General features: G+C 38.7%; 1 protein-coding gene across 1 annotated transcript in view; it reads left to right on the plus strand.

Annotated features, from left to right (window-relative positions):
• Positions 1–16767, plus strand: part of LOC108667076 (glutamate receptor ionotropic, NMDA 2A-like) — a 126940-nt gene that overhangs the window by 95863 nt on the left and 14310 nt on the right. The window contains exons 16-17 of the mRNA XM_047883925.1: positions 7996–8231; positions 8741–8943. Of these exons, the coding sequence (XP_047739881.1) occupies positions 7996–8231; positions 8741–8943 (439 nt within the window). The remainder of the gene's footprint in view (positions 1–7995; positions 8232–8740; positions 8944–16767) is intronic.

Consider the following 16767-nt stretch of genomic DNA (forward strand, 5'->3'; position numbering starts at 1 on the left):
AAGTCATTCTGCTCTTAATGCTGGGATAAACCTCGACGGTCCCAGAGGTAGAAAAACGGCTGAAATTCGTGACACTCTCTTGAATACTCATAAGGAGATAACTGATCTCGAAGCCCCAAACCGACTCTACTATTCCTTGTTTTCTATAGACTTTAGAAAATAAACTAGTACCTATTAGTAAATAATATAGTATAGTATCTTCGGCATTGAAGAATAGACCTGGATAGGCCTGTCGCCGATTCTTGTACTTTTCTTGACTAGACTGAACTATTGAACTTGAGTATTGTCACAGGATCCCTTTAAATTATTAACGTTTGCAATGGCAATGCCTGACAGAATGTCAGCCTGAGAAATTATGTTGAAAAAGAGACTTGCACAGCCCACAGATGTTGGTGTAGTAGACTAGTAGAACAACTTTAGAACAAATTGATTTTCATCACGGAAGAGGAAACAGGGTATTTTTCCCAATTACTAAACCGATGAGCCTTAAATTCTAATGGAATAGCCCACTGTTCCAGCCGAGAGGTCTAGAGCACAATAATATATAGACTAAATACTTTAGAAAATCTTGACTAGGCAGACTACTCTCTAGCACGCATGCATTCATTTGATGAGGAATGAACACTCTTATCCCATGGGGTTTTGTGCAAATGAAGGATTAGAACGAGTCTCATAGCAGATGGAAGGTAGTGATGGCTTCCGCTCCTATGCTTCCTAGAAGATGTATTAAAATCAGATAATTTAGTCAGACAGAGATGTAATCATTGATCTGATTGTTCATTGTTGGCTCTGTGATTCTCTCCATTTTATGGAATGAAAGCGTTGAATGTAGCTTCCTCCTATTTTGCCACGCAGTATGTCCGTCCATTGTATCGGGGCCTACAACAGATGAGAGGATTTTGCTGTCAAAAAATGTTTAGCAGGTCATTTTGAGGGGGTAGAGTTGTAGCTGCACAGCTCTCCATTCTTTTGCTGTCTCGGATTCACGCTGGTGACCTGGGGTAAACGTTTTACCCACGTTTAAACCTGAGGTGACTCTTTTCATGTCTGTGCATAAGAGTTTTGCGGAAATTTTATAACTTTTGCCGGTTCAAACTTGACGGTCAATGCAATTTCACCTAACGCATGGTTGATGATTCATTGTGGCGTGTAAGCTTCTTTAATATTGAATTGAATTTTGTATCGATTTTGCGTATTATTACGGCTAAATCGAAATATACGTCTTCATTGTGTATAATTATAATATGCGAACAATTCTAAGTAATAATGTCACTCATTTGCTTGAATCGCAAATTCACTAAAAACTTAGAAGCTAAGAAAACTCCATGAAAATTCATAGTATCTTTTAAGAAAACGTTTCGGAGTCCAGCTCCATCCTCAGTTTATCTGATTTATTTGTATTCAAGAATTTTCGAACTGGTGATGGAGCTGGACTCCGAAACGTTTTCTTGAAAGATACTATGAATTTTTGTGGAGTTTTCTTTGCTTTAAGTTTTTAGCGAACAATACTGTTGTTTTCCCTTTCTGCTTATGCTTGAATATTTCAGTCGGGTACAAGATTTCTATCGTACTGTTGACTTATTTAAATATTGTTTAAATTTTCGTATTGTGTAAAGCTAATTAGTGTATATTTTGTCTACACTAATTTTTGGGACGGGCTTCTTTCCATTTGTGTTGACTTCGGCTGGATGTTATGTCTCAATAAATTTCCGGATCACTAGCATTTCATCCTTTCAACTCAAGTTTGACTCCTTAGGCTGCCATATATTTTGAATCCACTCTGCTATGACTATATTATATATGAGATGACTATATTATAGTCATAGCAGTCATAATAGCTATAATATAGTCTAATACTATACGAAATGCCACTCTGCATTTGCATGGCTTGGACAAAATAACGGTAACACATGACATTTTGATATCGACATTTTTGAAGATTTCATAAACGAAGAAAACGTTACATATTTGTATGTTGTTTATTGTTGCAGCTAATTTATATTTATCCCTTCACAGATATTTTTAGTAAACTTTTGTGTCCATTAGCTAACATATAAACTATAAATGGCAAACCTCTCTGACGTTCAAAGAGGCCAAATTGTTGGTGCCCGTATGGCAGTTGCTAGTTTGACAAAAACGTCCAGAATGCTTGACGTTTCTAGAAGTACTGTCTCAAGAGTAATGACTGCTTGGACGAGAAGGAAAAACGTCCCCAGCAGAGCACAGGTCTGGCCGAAAGTTGAAGTTGTCTGAGAGAGACCGTCGGTACCTAAATTGAATTGTGAGGGACAATCGAAAGAACACGGCTGGCAAAATTACTGCAAACCTTAATTAATGGGCACCTACAAAACCCATTGACTGCTGATTTTTCTGTAGTCTTTGACTGCTGATTTTTGTAAGCGCGTTATCAAAAGAATGTGAATATTGATCCAAATTATTTAAAATATCAGAAACCGAAAATTTTTTAACGAAATAAATTACTCCAAGGCATTTACGCAACTCCACGTGACTTGTGGATGGACAAGTAACAAAATTTTTATGAATTTTATGTCATTGAGAAACGAAGTATGAGCACGGAGGAAAATATTCTTATTAGTCCAAAATCAAAATTAGAAAATTTCAAAACTCTCATGTGGTTACTCAATGAAATTCTCTACTCTTTGCCGTTTTAAACATCTACTCTTTGCCGTTTTTTTGCTGAAGTAAATAATTACCTAAAATTAACAGATACCCGAACATTTCTACATCTGGTTATTCTAAATTCATTAGATATTAGTAATGATATTAATTAGATATTAGATATTAGTAATGCTGAATAATAATAAAAAGTTCTGACCGAAAAACATTTATAGAAAAACTTTTGAATTGTTCACTCTTTTCTTTAGAGCATATACAAAACTTCCTGGAAAATTTGTTGCAAGAAGCTTTTGCCTCGCTCCCCCCTCGCTGCCTATTCTCGGTGCACTTCACTGATCCTTTGAAGAGCTCAAAGAATGATAACGACACTTGAATCAAGAGCCTGGCTCTTGAGCGAGCTCTTACTTGGGCATGATGGCGCTGCAGTGGAGCTAAGGCGTACAGGTGCCGCGTCGCAGCCTCTGCCTGCCTCGAATTCTATTTGCCTAAATGATAAACCAAGCAAAACTCGTTGTTTCTTCTTGGAATTTTTCTGGCTAGAACAATGCTATAGGATAGCGAAGTGTTCTCGTTGCCTTTCTCATGTGAGCTTTAAAAATGCCTCGGAGTCTTGGTACATACACTGACTGTTAGTGATTAAATAATAATAATAATGCAATCATTTTAGAGCACGTAATAATGGTTACTATCGATTGAATAAATGTGAAATATGTATTTTACGGTGATTAAATTTAGAATGGGAAAGAAAATATTAATTTTTTCCTGTTCCATTTGAAAATATGTAAATATTGAAAATAATATGTAAAATATGTAAATAAATTGATCAGTACAAGCTTTCCTTTTTCGTCCCGCCACTTGCGAATGACAGCTAGTGAGATAAAGAAAATACCAGCCTATTCTATTCATGCGATAACTACTACATGGAATGAAAACTTTTATTCGTCCCAACAATATACTTCAAATTAATTTTCTCATATTCCAGATTACACCAGCATGACTCGAATCACTCCTTCATATTCCAAATTACACCTGCATGTCTCGAATTACCTTTTTATACCACAGACCACTCCTGTAAACTAAAAGATGCACTTATATTCTGAGGTCCCTGCGTTTCAATTTACAAAAAAAAATTATTTCAGGGGATAAGGCGTAATTTTTCGTAGCGTTGCTTCAATTGCTTCTAACATCAGACCGTACGGAAGAATTTGTTTGCTTGTCAATCTCTATGAGGGCGAAGCTTCGTTTCGAAATTTGCTTGAAAAATTGATTTATTGTTTTTGTGCTATTGGTGCTTCTTAATATTGTGTCCCTGCTGTTGTCGCTAGGGCTGTACTTTGAAAAGTGTTACTGAACCACAGCACAGAGTGTGTTATTGAGAACTGTGAGCAATAGCTGCTATTTATGCGAACTATTGGCTGCTGGTACTGCGAACTATTGGCTGCTGGTACTGCGAACAATTGGCTGCTGGTACTGCGAACAATTGGCTGCTGGTACTGCGAACAATTGGCTGCTGGTACTGTGAAAAATTGGCTGCTGGTACTGCGAACTATTGGCTGCTGGTATTGGCTGGTGTTAGTTCCAGTGTGTCTGGTAGTGCTTCTGCTCGTGCTGGTAATTTTAATTATGTTGGTTCTAAGACGGACATTGTATAATGCATAGGTTATTTCAACTAGCCGAATTTACGCTTACGAGAATGACATTATTTAGAAATTCGTAAACGTTTGAGAACAAGGTCGTTGACAAGTTTTTCGGATAAATGGCAAAGCAGAATTCAACAATTTGCTCATAATTAAAACTGCAAAAACAAATGAACCTCAGACAGCTCATTCCCATCAATGAACTTGAAAATGCAGGTGCAAAGAAGAATCAGAAAGCAAATAGCCTGTTCTAAAGTAGCAGGTAACAATTTTAAAAGAATACTCTAAATTATTGTTTAGTCTGTATCTATTTTTAGGACGAACACAATAAGAGTAAACCGTTCGTGTCACCACGTTTGTCACAAAAAGAGGTATTGCCTCAGCAACGATGAGCATGTAAGCTGCTGGAATTTTAGTGAATTGTCGTGAATGTGACTGAAGCTTCAACTATAAGCCTTCACCGTCAAAAATGTAGTAATTTATTTGTTCAATTCTTTTTACTATCGTGCCGAAATGATAATTTTGTACATCCCGTAACCGAAACACAAAGCTACTTATATTTTCTGATCAGAATTGGCGGATTACATTTTGTATACTTTTTATTGTGGCAACTATTTTAGAAAGATGTAGCAATTTCAAGTTACTTGCGTCTTTATTAATACTTTATTTAAAACAGAATATATAACCACATACTATTTTTATTTCTATTCTAAAAATAATTTTAGGCTAGATATATGATTGCGTTTAAAAAGCTGCCAATAACATGTAATCAGCATAGGCACACCGATAAGATACTCTCTGTGAACGCAATATTAACGGAACGGAACTTGACTGAAGGAAATGGCAAATACATACATACCGTTCTTTACGTCAGCATAATTACCTCTGCAAATAATAATTACCCTGTATTTTTAGACCGCTGACATATAATTTCCCCCCCCCCCCCCAAACGAAAAAAACGGCGAAATCCCAAACACCAAGTGAATAAAAGTGTCTACACCGAGTAAATAATAGATATACGATATGCATCAAGCAAATAAAACATAATAAGCACCAAATAATAAGAGTCTCTAAAACAAAGATCTCTGCATTACGTGATAATTCAGGTCGCCGAGAAAAGAACCGCATCGACGACATCAAAACGATCTCACCGACAACTCAGATCGACAGCTTGTCAAGCTCTCGGAACAAATGCATAGAGCAATCGAGCTTTTATTCCAGCATCGATAATCGATGGAACAATTATGAATTTAATTACTAAGCTCCTTCTCATCCGCCCAGTCTCGCTACCCGCCGAGGAAGGAAAAGGGAACAGCATCGCTCTTGCAAAAATATGAAATTCCTGCGTCAAGAAAAGAATGTCATTATGAAGCAGCTCGCCAAGTTATTCCACGCTCAGCGAGAGACAATTTATGCAACTTGCGTCGTATTCGCAATGGCCGCATCTGCCTGACTCTTGAGATCAAAAATTATTTAATGCTAATAATAAGAAGCGTTGGGCGGATCTAAGACTGCTAATTACTTTGGAAATTAATGATCTGCTCATGTGGAGATGAATAGACGCAACAAAAATTGGGGAAACGGCGTAAACAGATTTAATTTTGGTATTTTTCCAGGTGTGAGATACGTTGTCTAGTTGCAGTATAACTGACAACATTTAGGCAATTTTTTCTATTTCTGACCTTAGTAGTTCACATAAATATACAGAAATAATGTTTTAACTCCTTTTATTATTTTTTACCTCATTTACAAACGGTTCACTCTGGCATATGTCTATTGTTTAACGTTGCTACGCATAAGAAATCAACATAATTAGTCACAGGCTCAGCTCTACAGATGCCATGCGAGCCTGCATGAGAAGAAAATCCAGAATAAATCCTCAAGGTTATATTAAATCCGTTCGCCGATTTCCTTAATCTGGCCTTCATTTTGTAGTTAGACACTGATACTCCTTAATTCTGGCCTTTATTTTGTCCTTGGACACTTATACTCCTTAATTCTGGCCTTTATTTCGTCCTTGGACACTTATACTCCTTAATTCTGGCCTTTATTTCGTCCTTGGACAGCTTTCCACAATTAAAGGATTAATGTTCACATGTCGGATAGTATCACCAAATATTAAGGTGAATCAGAGGATTCTATCTCTAATCTAACGTGATAATTTAGAATTGATCTATAGTATAGTATAGTATAGTATTGTATAGTATAGTATAGTATAGTATAGTATAGTATAGTATAGTATAGTATAGTATAGTATAGTATAGTATAGTATAGTATAGTATAGTATAGTATAGTATAGTATAGTATAGTATGGTATAGTATAGTATCTTCGGCATTGAAGAATAGGCCTGGATAGGCCTGTCGCCGATTCTTGTACTTTTCTTGGCTAGACTGGCCTTTTGATCAAATCTTTTCAACTGACGGTAGATTTAAAATTGCTTCTAGATTTCAGTTGTTCCGTAGGATACGAGGCATTTCAATACTAAACATTTGCTCCTGCAAGGCCTTCTCTGGTCTGTTCTTGAACGCGTTCATACTTGGAGCGCCAACGATGTCATCGGGGAGGCTGTTCCACGTGTCAGTGACTCGAAGCGAGAAGAAATGTTGTCTCGTGGATAAGTTGCAGCGCAGTTTTTTTAGTTTATAGCTGTGGCCCCTGGTGTTGGTTCTTGTTTCAAATTCTAGTAATCCTTCGGGGACCTTGTATAAGCCATGAGTATACTTGTATACTTCAATGAGGTCCCCACGCAGGTGGGCATGCGTAGGATTCATAGGGGTGGGCATGCGTAGTATTTTAGTTTGATGACTCCTAAAATAAAACACCGAACAATAAATACGTTACAATGATTATTATCGGTATGAATTCTTTCTGTTAGATGGATATAATGAATGTAACGTTTTCGTAGCTTCACCCAGAAGACCTGGTTCTTAATTATATCTAAAGATGCATGAAGAAATGCTGCTCTTCACTGTGTGCTGTACAGCGTCCCTTCCTCCCTACATTGGATTATTAACCTTTTGCTTATTCCTACAAAATAGTTCACATTAGGCACTGCAATTATAATAATTGTCTCGCAACCTCAGACAACAATCAAGCTTAAAATGTCAAGACAATAATTCTGGCCGTCTCTGTGTACATCATACGTGTAGTGTGAGTGCATGGGATATTGTATATTGTTCATTGTGAATGATGGTCACACTGATTGCGTATTCTGAAGGCAAATTATAATTATTGAAAATTGTGTTTTGTGAGCGCAACTGACATTGATTTTTTATGGTGAAGTGAGTGCAGGTGAAATTGCTTTTTTTATTGTGTATTAGGAATGCAGATGATATTGATTTTTTTTTTGTAATGTGAGTGCAGGTGATATTGATTTTTATTATGTATTGGGATTGCAGATGATATTGATTGTTTATTTTGTAATGTGGTTGCAGATGATATTGATTGTTTATTTGTAATGTGATTGCAGATGATATTGATTGTTTATTTTGTAATGTGATTGCAGATGATATTGATTGTTTATTTTGTAATGTGGTTGCAGATGATATTGATTGTTTATTTATAATGTGATTGCAGATGATATTGATTGTTTATTTTGTAATGTGATTGCAGATGATATTGATTGTCTATCTTGTAATGTGATTGCAGATGATATTGATTGTCTATCTTGTAATGTGATTGCAGATGATATTGATTGTTTATCTTGTAATGTGGGTGCAGGTGACATTGAACGACTCCAGAAGTTCTGGTTGCACGGCGCCTGCCGCCCCAAGAAATCCTACAAGAGAGCGTCTGAACCTCTGGCGCTGGAACAGTTCCTGAGCGCCTACCTGCTGCTGCTGTCGGGCGTGGTGCTCGCGCTGCTGCTGCTCGTCCTCGAACATGTCTACTTCAAGTATCTCAGGAAGCATCTCGCTAAGAAGGACTCGGGGGGCTGTTGCGCCCTTATCAGCCTTGTGAGTCTCGGCATATATTGTGATAGAAAACATTAGTCGTAATCATTTTGTTACCAAAATTGAGTCTTGACATATATTGCGTTATAAACACTAAGTCTTGGCGTATATTGTGTTATAAATCGTAAGTCATGTCATACGAGTAAGTTGTGTTACATATAGTGAGTTATTTTTTACTCGTATATTATGTTATAAATCACAGGTCGTGTTATAAATTGCTCTTCAATTCTCTCTCCCAGACAAATTTATCTATAACTTATTTCCAACAAGTGCTCGCCAAATCAACATGAATAATTACCTGGAGCATCACAATGAACAAAATTGTCCGTCACATCACAACGAAAACTCACCTGAACATAACCACGAACACTAGCTTGTAACATTCCCTAAACAATTTCCAGTAGCATATCATTGAACAATTATCCCTAACATCTCCCTGAACAATTGCCCGTAAACCAACCCTTACCTGCACTATCCCTGAATGATCCACCCTCCCTCCCCCCATGTTGCAGAGTATGGGCAAGTCTCTGTCATTCCGAGGCGCTGTGTTCGAAGCAACGGACAAGCTGCGCCGCCACCGCTGCCGCGATCCGCTCTGCCAGACGCATATGCTCCGGGTCAAGTATGAGCTCGACAGAGCACGTTTCAAAATACGACAACTGGAAAAAGAACTTGAGTCCCACGGAGTAAAACCCAGTCGAAAGTTCGCTACGAGGTAACGTGTTTTGCATTTGTTGTTACGTGTTATCTTGAGCCTTTTTAATGCTTAAGATTATCTCGTGTGACTCGTCTCGCAGCTCCATGGTGAGCAGTTCGATGTTTTGTGATCTGTTGGTGAAGCACCTTCTCTTAAGTGTATATGTTCTGCACGCTTCCGTCAATGAATGTTTACTAAAGAGCCTCATCGTACAGTTTTTCTGTTCTCATGGCATGTATATTCCGAGTTTGTTGGAATTCTGGTAATTCGTACAACGATATTCTAGGAGAGTGACGATTTACCTCTGAATCAGTTTTCTGTATAACTATAACTCACCGTCAGAAGTTGTACGACTAAATCTCATAAATATTTCACTACTCTAAAGGATCCTGCCTGTGCAGGTAAAAAAATTTAGTTTACTTAAACGTAAGAGAGATTATCGTTACGTTACGTGTATTTGTTTTCTGAAACCCTACAGCTCCTTGCTTTATCTTCAAAACACTAATAACCGATGCTAGACTGATTCCCAGTTCATCTATCTGATTTATTTTCGGCTACCAATACTTACACATCGAAAATTTTACAGTTGTTTCGTTTACCTCGGTGCACAAAAAGAATGAACGTGGGGAACAATGCCTTTGATACATTTTACAAATGGAATGACAATAAATTTTCATCAGCTTTTTGTAGATTTAATATAGTTATGGTCACGGCGACATTTTTAATGATAATTATCCTCCTTTTGTGTTCTCCTAGCACGTAAAATATATTATCTGAACTTTGCAACTTACCTTATATTCGTGTCATTTAAATAATTACACCTATTGTTCATGTCATGTCTAAACCGAGAAAAAAATTTTCAGTCTTGCCCTTTTGCTCTATAGAAATATTTACGCTAAAACTTCGAGCATTGACCATAATTGCTCCGAATTCACTTCTCAAAAATTACTGAAAAACTCGCTGGCATTTCAATCATATTTTTTATAGCGTCGAAAATTCGGATTCGCAACTTCCAAAATTTTCCAAAATTTTACCGGTCGTGCATTTTTAACGTTATCATGAAAATTGATAAATTTTCTGGCTTTTTATAATTCAAAAGCTAGTTACGAAAGAAGCCTATCCCCTCGTAGAAGCAACTTTGACATTAACCGTTTTGCGCGCGTTGAAGTCAATTAAGAAGAAAATTTGACAGAACTTTCTGACTAGTTTTAAAAATTAATGAATGCAAAGCTTGAGATTTAGAAAACATCCGTCAGTGGCTGATTGCCGGATCGCAGGAGCCGTAAAGCGGCCCTAACAAGCATATCTCTGCGCAGCAAATCCTGCTGAGCTCACTAATGGTGCGCGTCACAACTTCTGGACCAGCAGCCTTATTTACGGTGCCTGAGCCACAGTCTGCAAGACACGAGCCGTTCGTTGCAGCTCTTGTTCCTAAGCCGGAGCACTGCAAATAATTATTCGCAATAATAACTATTATCTGCCTTTGGGAATCTGAGGCCTGTATCCTGCATCTATGGTGTTCTGTAGCTAGCTAACTGCAAGTAATCCCAGGCAGCGAACTGCGACTAATATTACAGGCAACCGCTGCTCTACATTTGATGACCTGCATCCTTATCTCCGTAGAAGTTTATCCGTTGCTGCAAATTTTAAGTACACATACTCCAAAGTCGTGCAGTTGGATCACTTATTAAAGTTTCGAGATCATTTTAGTAACGGAGAAAATTCCTAACTGCAATAAAAATTCAATTCAATCGGATCTCCAATTCAATTCAATTGAAAGTTCAATTCCATCCCATTGCCAGTCATCGAAATTTTCACTTCACCCTTACTTAGTCACCATGTGCAGCAGAAGTGATTTGGCCGGTAATAGCTTCTCTCCGTTATTTTTACGAGCCACAGACATGATCCCAATGAGATTCCACGGACATTCATCTCCATAATCCTCTTCACCGCCGCATTTTTTGTAAAGTCAAAAAAGCTCCTGCAGAATATCTTGAATAAATTCTAGATGCAATCAGTTTGAGAGCCTTCACAGCCGCTTTACTGCCGTGAAGGCATTGCTCAAGCTGTTTACCTGAACAGCAGTGCTTGATAATCAGCTGCTGCAGTGAACTTGTCCAATGGCCCTCCAATATACTGCATCACCCTGACGAATTTATTTACAACAATAGACGCTCGCTGCAATTGCGAATGGATTATTCCGATAATTCAAATTTGCATTTCCGGCAAAACACATGTAAATTTCTCCATGGCGTTGATGGAAAGATATTTCTGCCAAATGCATACTATTATTAGAAACTACTTCCTATCAAATAAACAGTCAAAAGGCTGTCAACGGAACATTTTCTTATTTAATTTTCAGTTCCTGAAGTTTTTCAACGATTGCAGGTGAATTTCAGCTAACCAATTCTGAAATTATTCAAGTGGATAATCATTCCACGAGAACTGCACTCAATTCCTAGCGCTTAATTAAGTGAGTTTCATCGAAATCATCTCCGCGAAATTAACTTGAAATAAAACCTGAACATCAGTTTGACAAACGTCCTTTTGAGGCAAGACAAGGTAAGGTTACGAGCGCCTGAGCTAATCTTGAAAGTGCTCTCAAGCTCTTACAGTTCCAATTTACTACAATGTTTTCATAACATTTTTTGCGGGTCTGCTCATTTCATTTCAACATGAGGCAATTCAATTGTGATAAAATTAATTCCCTACTGGTCCTTTTATTCCGCCAATTCGGCATTTTATAATTCCGATTAAATATTGTACGTAATTGGAAAATTAACAAATCTATTTACTATAGTCCCAGTCTGTTGGCACTTTGTAAGTGGTTTCAGTTTGATTAGCGTGAACTCAAACATCATTTCGAAATTCATCACCTGGCACTGGAATTTTGGTTTTCATGATATTAAAATATAAAATATGGCGCTATTACTTCAACCTAGTTGTATCTACGTATTAAAGTTGAAGATAAAAACGAGTAGTAATTTTCTAATTACTTCATTGGATGACTTATAGTTACAAATTCGAGTTTATGCTGCGAGCTGTGAGAAAAAAGTTAATTATAGATATCTCAAACCAGAATATTATAGCATAGTAATGTAAAAAGATCTTTAGTTTACTAAAATCCACTCCTAAATTAAGCAAATATGTCTGTTTCTCGCGAAAGAGACACCATTAATAATTATTACTCCTGTAGCTGCGTAAGCCAAAAATTCTAATAAGGTAAAAATAAACAGTGCATACATGAGAACTGTGAATATTTATGGTGATTGAAGATTCAGTTGCGTCTCAGGTATGGCACTTGTTACATTATAGCCTCCAAATTTAGAAGTAATGATTTTCCTATTGCAAGCACAGGCTTAATTGTAAGGGTCATCTGATGCAGGAATATCGGCAGTGTCGAGACGCTCTCCTATACTATTATGCCGGTCAAATATGATAACCTTATTTGAGTGTTTCTTGTCATTTTTCTCCAAGAAGTCGTGTGTAAATTAATTTAATCTAAGAGACGATTTTTTTAACTTTGAAACGATAGTAAAATGGGATTTCCATGTTCTATGTAAATTGTGGGTTCAAGCTGGACTTTTTTGATTGTGTATTTAAAAGCTTTTCACTAATAACGGTTGCTTGGAGAACAGGAATAACGGAAATAGTGATAATCGATTGCGAAATTGCGGTAACGTCTGGCTTATGTAGGAGTTGATAAACCCATTCTATGGTCTACAATCAAACTATATGAAAAAGCCTTTATGTATTCCGATAACATCTATGCAACATACCCATATTAAAATTCGCTCATCTCTATAGGCACGAATTTCAAACAATGCGACACACCCTTTGTAGCTGATCGCTCAATGAACATCGATGAAAACAAGGCTATGTGGAACCACAACGTTTGACCAATGATTTAACAATGAAATTCCAACATTTGGAAAAATAAAAACGCTGAATGATTGTTGATTGAATGATGATGATTGAAATATAAAAATTAGAAGTACAACATTAAATTGAGAAAACGCTATGTGCTACAGTTGCTTTTATCCATTACGCAATTTCGCAAGTCGAGCACGCAATTTTTTACATATACTGTCATTTCTACTATGCTGAACAGGATTATCGTTATTAATATCGAAGAAGGGAAAACCTAAGTCACAGACTGTCTGGCTGAGACACATTTGAGATGATTAAAAGCCTCGGCGTTCAAGTAAAATCGATATTTTACGGAGGTGCTATATGTTATACAATTAATTTTGCAACACTTCCTATTAAAACATAAAAATTGGCACAGTATGAAGTGATAATAGCCGCGTAATTAACAGTCTTACTTTCACTTAAATATGCAGGCTTCTAAATACTGCTTTAATGTGATATTCAAACTTTAAATATAATACAATCATTAAAATGTTTATACATTTTTTATAATTTTTTATTAAACCTATGCATTTTTTGCCAATGTTTGTTCTCAGAGAGGCCTGAACAGAATATAATAATGCAGAAATAGCAACAATAGATAAATGCAAAATTATGACTCAAAGTGCACGAATAGCTATTTACCCAAAAATAAAAGCCGAAGTTATGAAGCTAATATAATCTAAATAGCCTCGGGAAGTACATTTGTTTCCAGAAGATTCCCAGATTCCGAGAGAGAAATGCCATGTAAATCACTAGGCTTTTCTTGCCGTTCAATTCGGATGGTGCCTTTTCTTCCTGAGCTGCGGCTCCGGCAGCGCGCGTGAGCGATGGCAGCGTGGGCCGCTGTCGTATTTCTTGTGGCGAAGAGCGTTGCGTTTTTAGAGAAAACCTGGCAAGTTGATGTCCTCGAGATAACGGCCACAGATATTTGAAAATTTTCAGGGATTTCCGCTCAATCCATCGCATTAAAACATCGTCTGAATAAGGCCATGCAAACTGCTCGGGTGTTTATATTAGTGTTTAATATGAGAAATGCTGATTTCTTGCCGGTTAGAAAATGCGGAAGAGATAATTTTATGAGTAAGATGTAACTTTCATAATTTAATCATAAGACTCTCGTCGAATTTAATTATGCTCGAACTATTTAACATTTATACACATATTAACTTTCGTGCATTTTGGTGCATCGTTATTCAATCATGGATCAGTCCCGGGCTGGCTGCAATAAACAAATTGGCCTCTGATGTGAACAGTAACTGCAGATGGTGCAACAGAATTGTGCACCATCCAACATTTCGATCACTGTTCGACTGCCTTTTTCATGACCGAGAAAGCAGCGCCTGTATATTTACAATATACATGTCTCATACTTTCCCTTTTCTAGTTTTGGAGTTAATTTTTTCTATAAACAGACTCTGATTCATCATAGCGAGCGTACGTACTCTCTCGTACCCTCTGCGTACGAGTACTTGCCCTCTCTCTGGCTGCGTAGTACCACCTGCCACTGTGCCGCAGTAACGCGTTTTATTAAAGGTTCAGTGCCGTCATTGTCGCTGCCGTAGAACAAAGTTTAGGCCTAATCCCTGCCGATGACAGCAACTAACGGTGCTTCTTCTCCATTGTTATTGCTACTTGGCAGTAAAACGAATCCCGCCTCATTCAGAGGTCAGGTTTTAATGCCTCGAAAATTCAAGGCAACTTCATCGTTAAAATGAATTCAGCTGCTGAAATTCGGAATTCCAACGCAGTGTCACTCAATAAAATAATTCGGTAAGAATGAGAAACTTTTTTAAGATGGTGGGGTATACCCTAAAGTTTTCGGATTTGGCTTTTCCGGTTTTTAGTCTCATCTTAAAGCTGACATTCTACCCTATCCAACGGTACCATTACCATCTCTGTACGTTGATTTATGCGTTCACGACAGATCATGAAAGGGGGGGTTGGTGGGGGAGTTCTTTAACAAATAAGATAGGAGGTAATTCGCTGCCCAGCACTTTAAATACAGCGTCTGCTTGAGATGCAGCTCAGTAATCCGCCTGGCGTCGTATGAGGAGGTGTCCATGCAGTCGCTCCCACCATCCTTGACTGGAATCAAGCTCCAATAACGTTTAGTTTTGTATACTTGCTACATTGAGTGCCTATTGCGATACGCGCGGGACTTTGTCGCGCTCTACTGAAAGTTTTAACTAATTGTCACTGCAAACCTATCTCCTCCTACATTTTTGAAGCTACAGCGATGAGACATATGCCATTCGATTTTTAAAGACCATACCTATAGAGTAACGAAGCTCTTTTTTAGATTTGTGAATTTTTTGAATTTAGAATGGGGGGAGGGGGTAAAATCTGAAGAAAATGAGAAGAAAACGGGAAAATGCATGTAAAAAAACTAAGGCAAAAAAAATCGGGCTTCCTTACTCGATTGGTTTGGTCTTTACAAGTCGAATGGTATATTTTTCAATGCTGTAGCTTGAAAACTGTAGGAAGAGATAGATTTTTAAAGTACCCCCTTTTTTGTTCGTTTTCTATGAATTTCACGTTTTCTATTAATTTTTCCGAAAAATCATACGAACAAAATGTGCTTGCATTTCGGTTTTACATATATGTGTGAAGTTTCAGAAAGATCCGTTAGTAAATGTGGAAGTTTTCCTGGAGGATATACCCCCCCTCCCCCCCTTAACTTATCGTGAATCATGTCGACAGAACTGCCTTTACAGTCTTTGCTCAGCACTTGGTGCAAGATTAAATATGCTCTGAATTCTCATAATTTATCATTTTATAATCAATTATTACACTGTGCAATGTGTTCCGAATGGTGTTATTTGTTACACTGTGCAATGTGTTCTGAATTGTGTCATTTATTACACTGTGCAATGTGTTCTGAATGGTGTCATTTATTACACTGTGCAATGTGTTCTGAATGGTGTTATTTATTTCACTGTACAATGTGTTCAGAATGGTGTTATTTGTTACACTATGCAATGTGTTCGGAATGGTATAATTTGTTACACTGTACAATGTGTCACAGGAGGTTCTCATGTTGTTGTTAATTGCCCGGGACCGCTGCTCGGCGGCGCCCACGAAGAGGCGGCGGCTCCGGGGGAGGAGGGGGGAGCGGAGGTTCCACTCCAAGGATGTCGGCGAAGGATGGGAGCGACGAGAGGAAAGCCGCATTCGGCCCAGGGTTAGACCAGAGGTCCAGCGGGGTCAGCGAGGTGGGATGCGAAGGGCAGTTGAAGAGGTGATGGGTGGTGTGGTCTATAGCGCCGCACTCAGGGCAGAGTGGGTTGTTGGCTGCGCCAATGCGGGCAAGGTACGAGTTGAGCCGCGATGAGTAGCCAGAGCGGAGTTGGGAAAGGGCGCTTCTGGCCGCCCTGGGGAGGGAAAGCTCGCTGGACGAGACAGTGGGGGCAGGGGTCAGCAGCACCTTGTTGGGAGCTGCTGAGGCCAGGAAGGATGAGACAGCGGAGCTGTGCAGGGTGCTGAGGGCAGCGGAGTAGGAGTCGGGGGGGAGGGATCCCTCTACCAGCAGGTGAGAGACGGAAGGGAGGAAGCAGGACTGAAGCGTGTGCTTCATGGAGCGGGGCCCTGATGTCTGGGTGACAATAGGGTAGCTGGGGTGGTGTGAACGTAGAGCACTGGCCAGGAACTGCGAGCAGAGTAGAGAGAGGTGTTCGGCCACGGGTAGGACCTCAGCTTCGCTGTGTAGGTGGGAAGCGGAGGCCATTAGAAGAGATCCCGTGGCTATGCGGAGGGCAGAGTTTTGAATGGTTTGCAGCTTGGAGATTGCCGAAGGAGAGGCGTTGGGGAACCACACTGGGGCAGCGTAGGTGAAGAGGGACTTTATAAGAGCCTTGAAAGTCACCAGGAGGGTTTCCTTCTGCTGTCCCCAGCTGGTTCCGGCGAGGGATTTGAGGACGTTGAGGCGCGGGC

The sequence above is a fragment of the Hyalella azteca genome, unplaced genomic scaffold (genome assembly GCF_000764305.2).
Source record: "Hyalella azteca isolate HAZT.00-mixed unplaced genomic scaffold, Hazt_2.0.2 contig14048, whole genome shotgun sequence".
Taxonomy (NCBI): Eukaryota; Metazoa; Arthropoda; class Malacostraca; order Amphipoda; family Hyalellidae; genus Hyalella; species Hyalella azteca.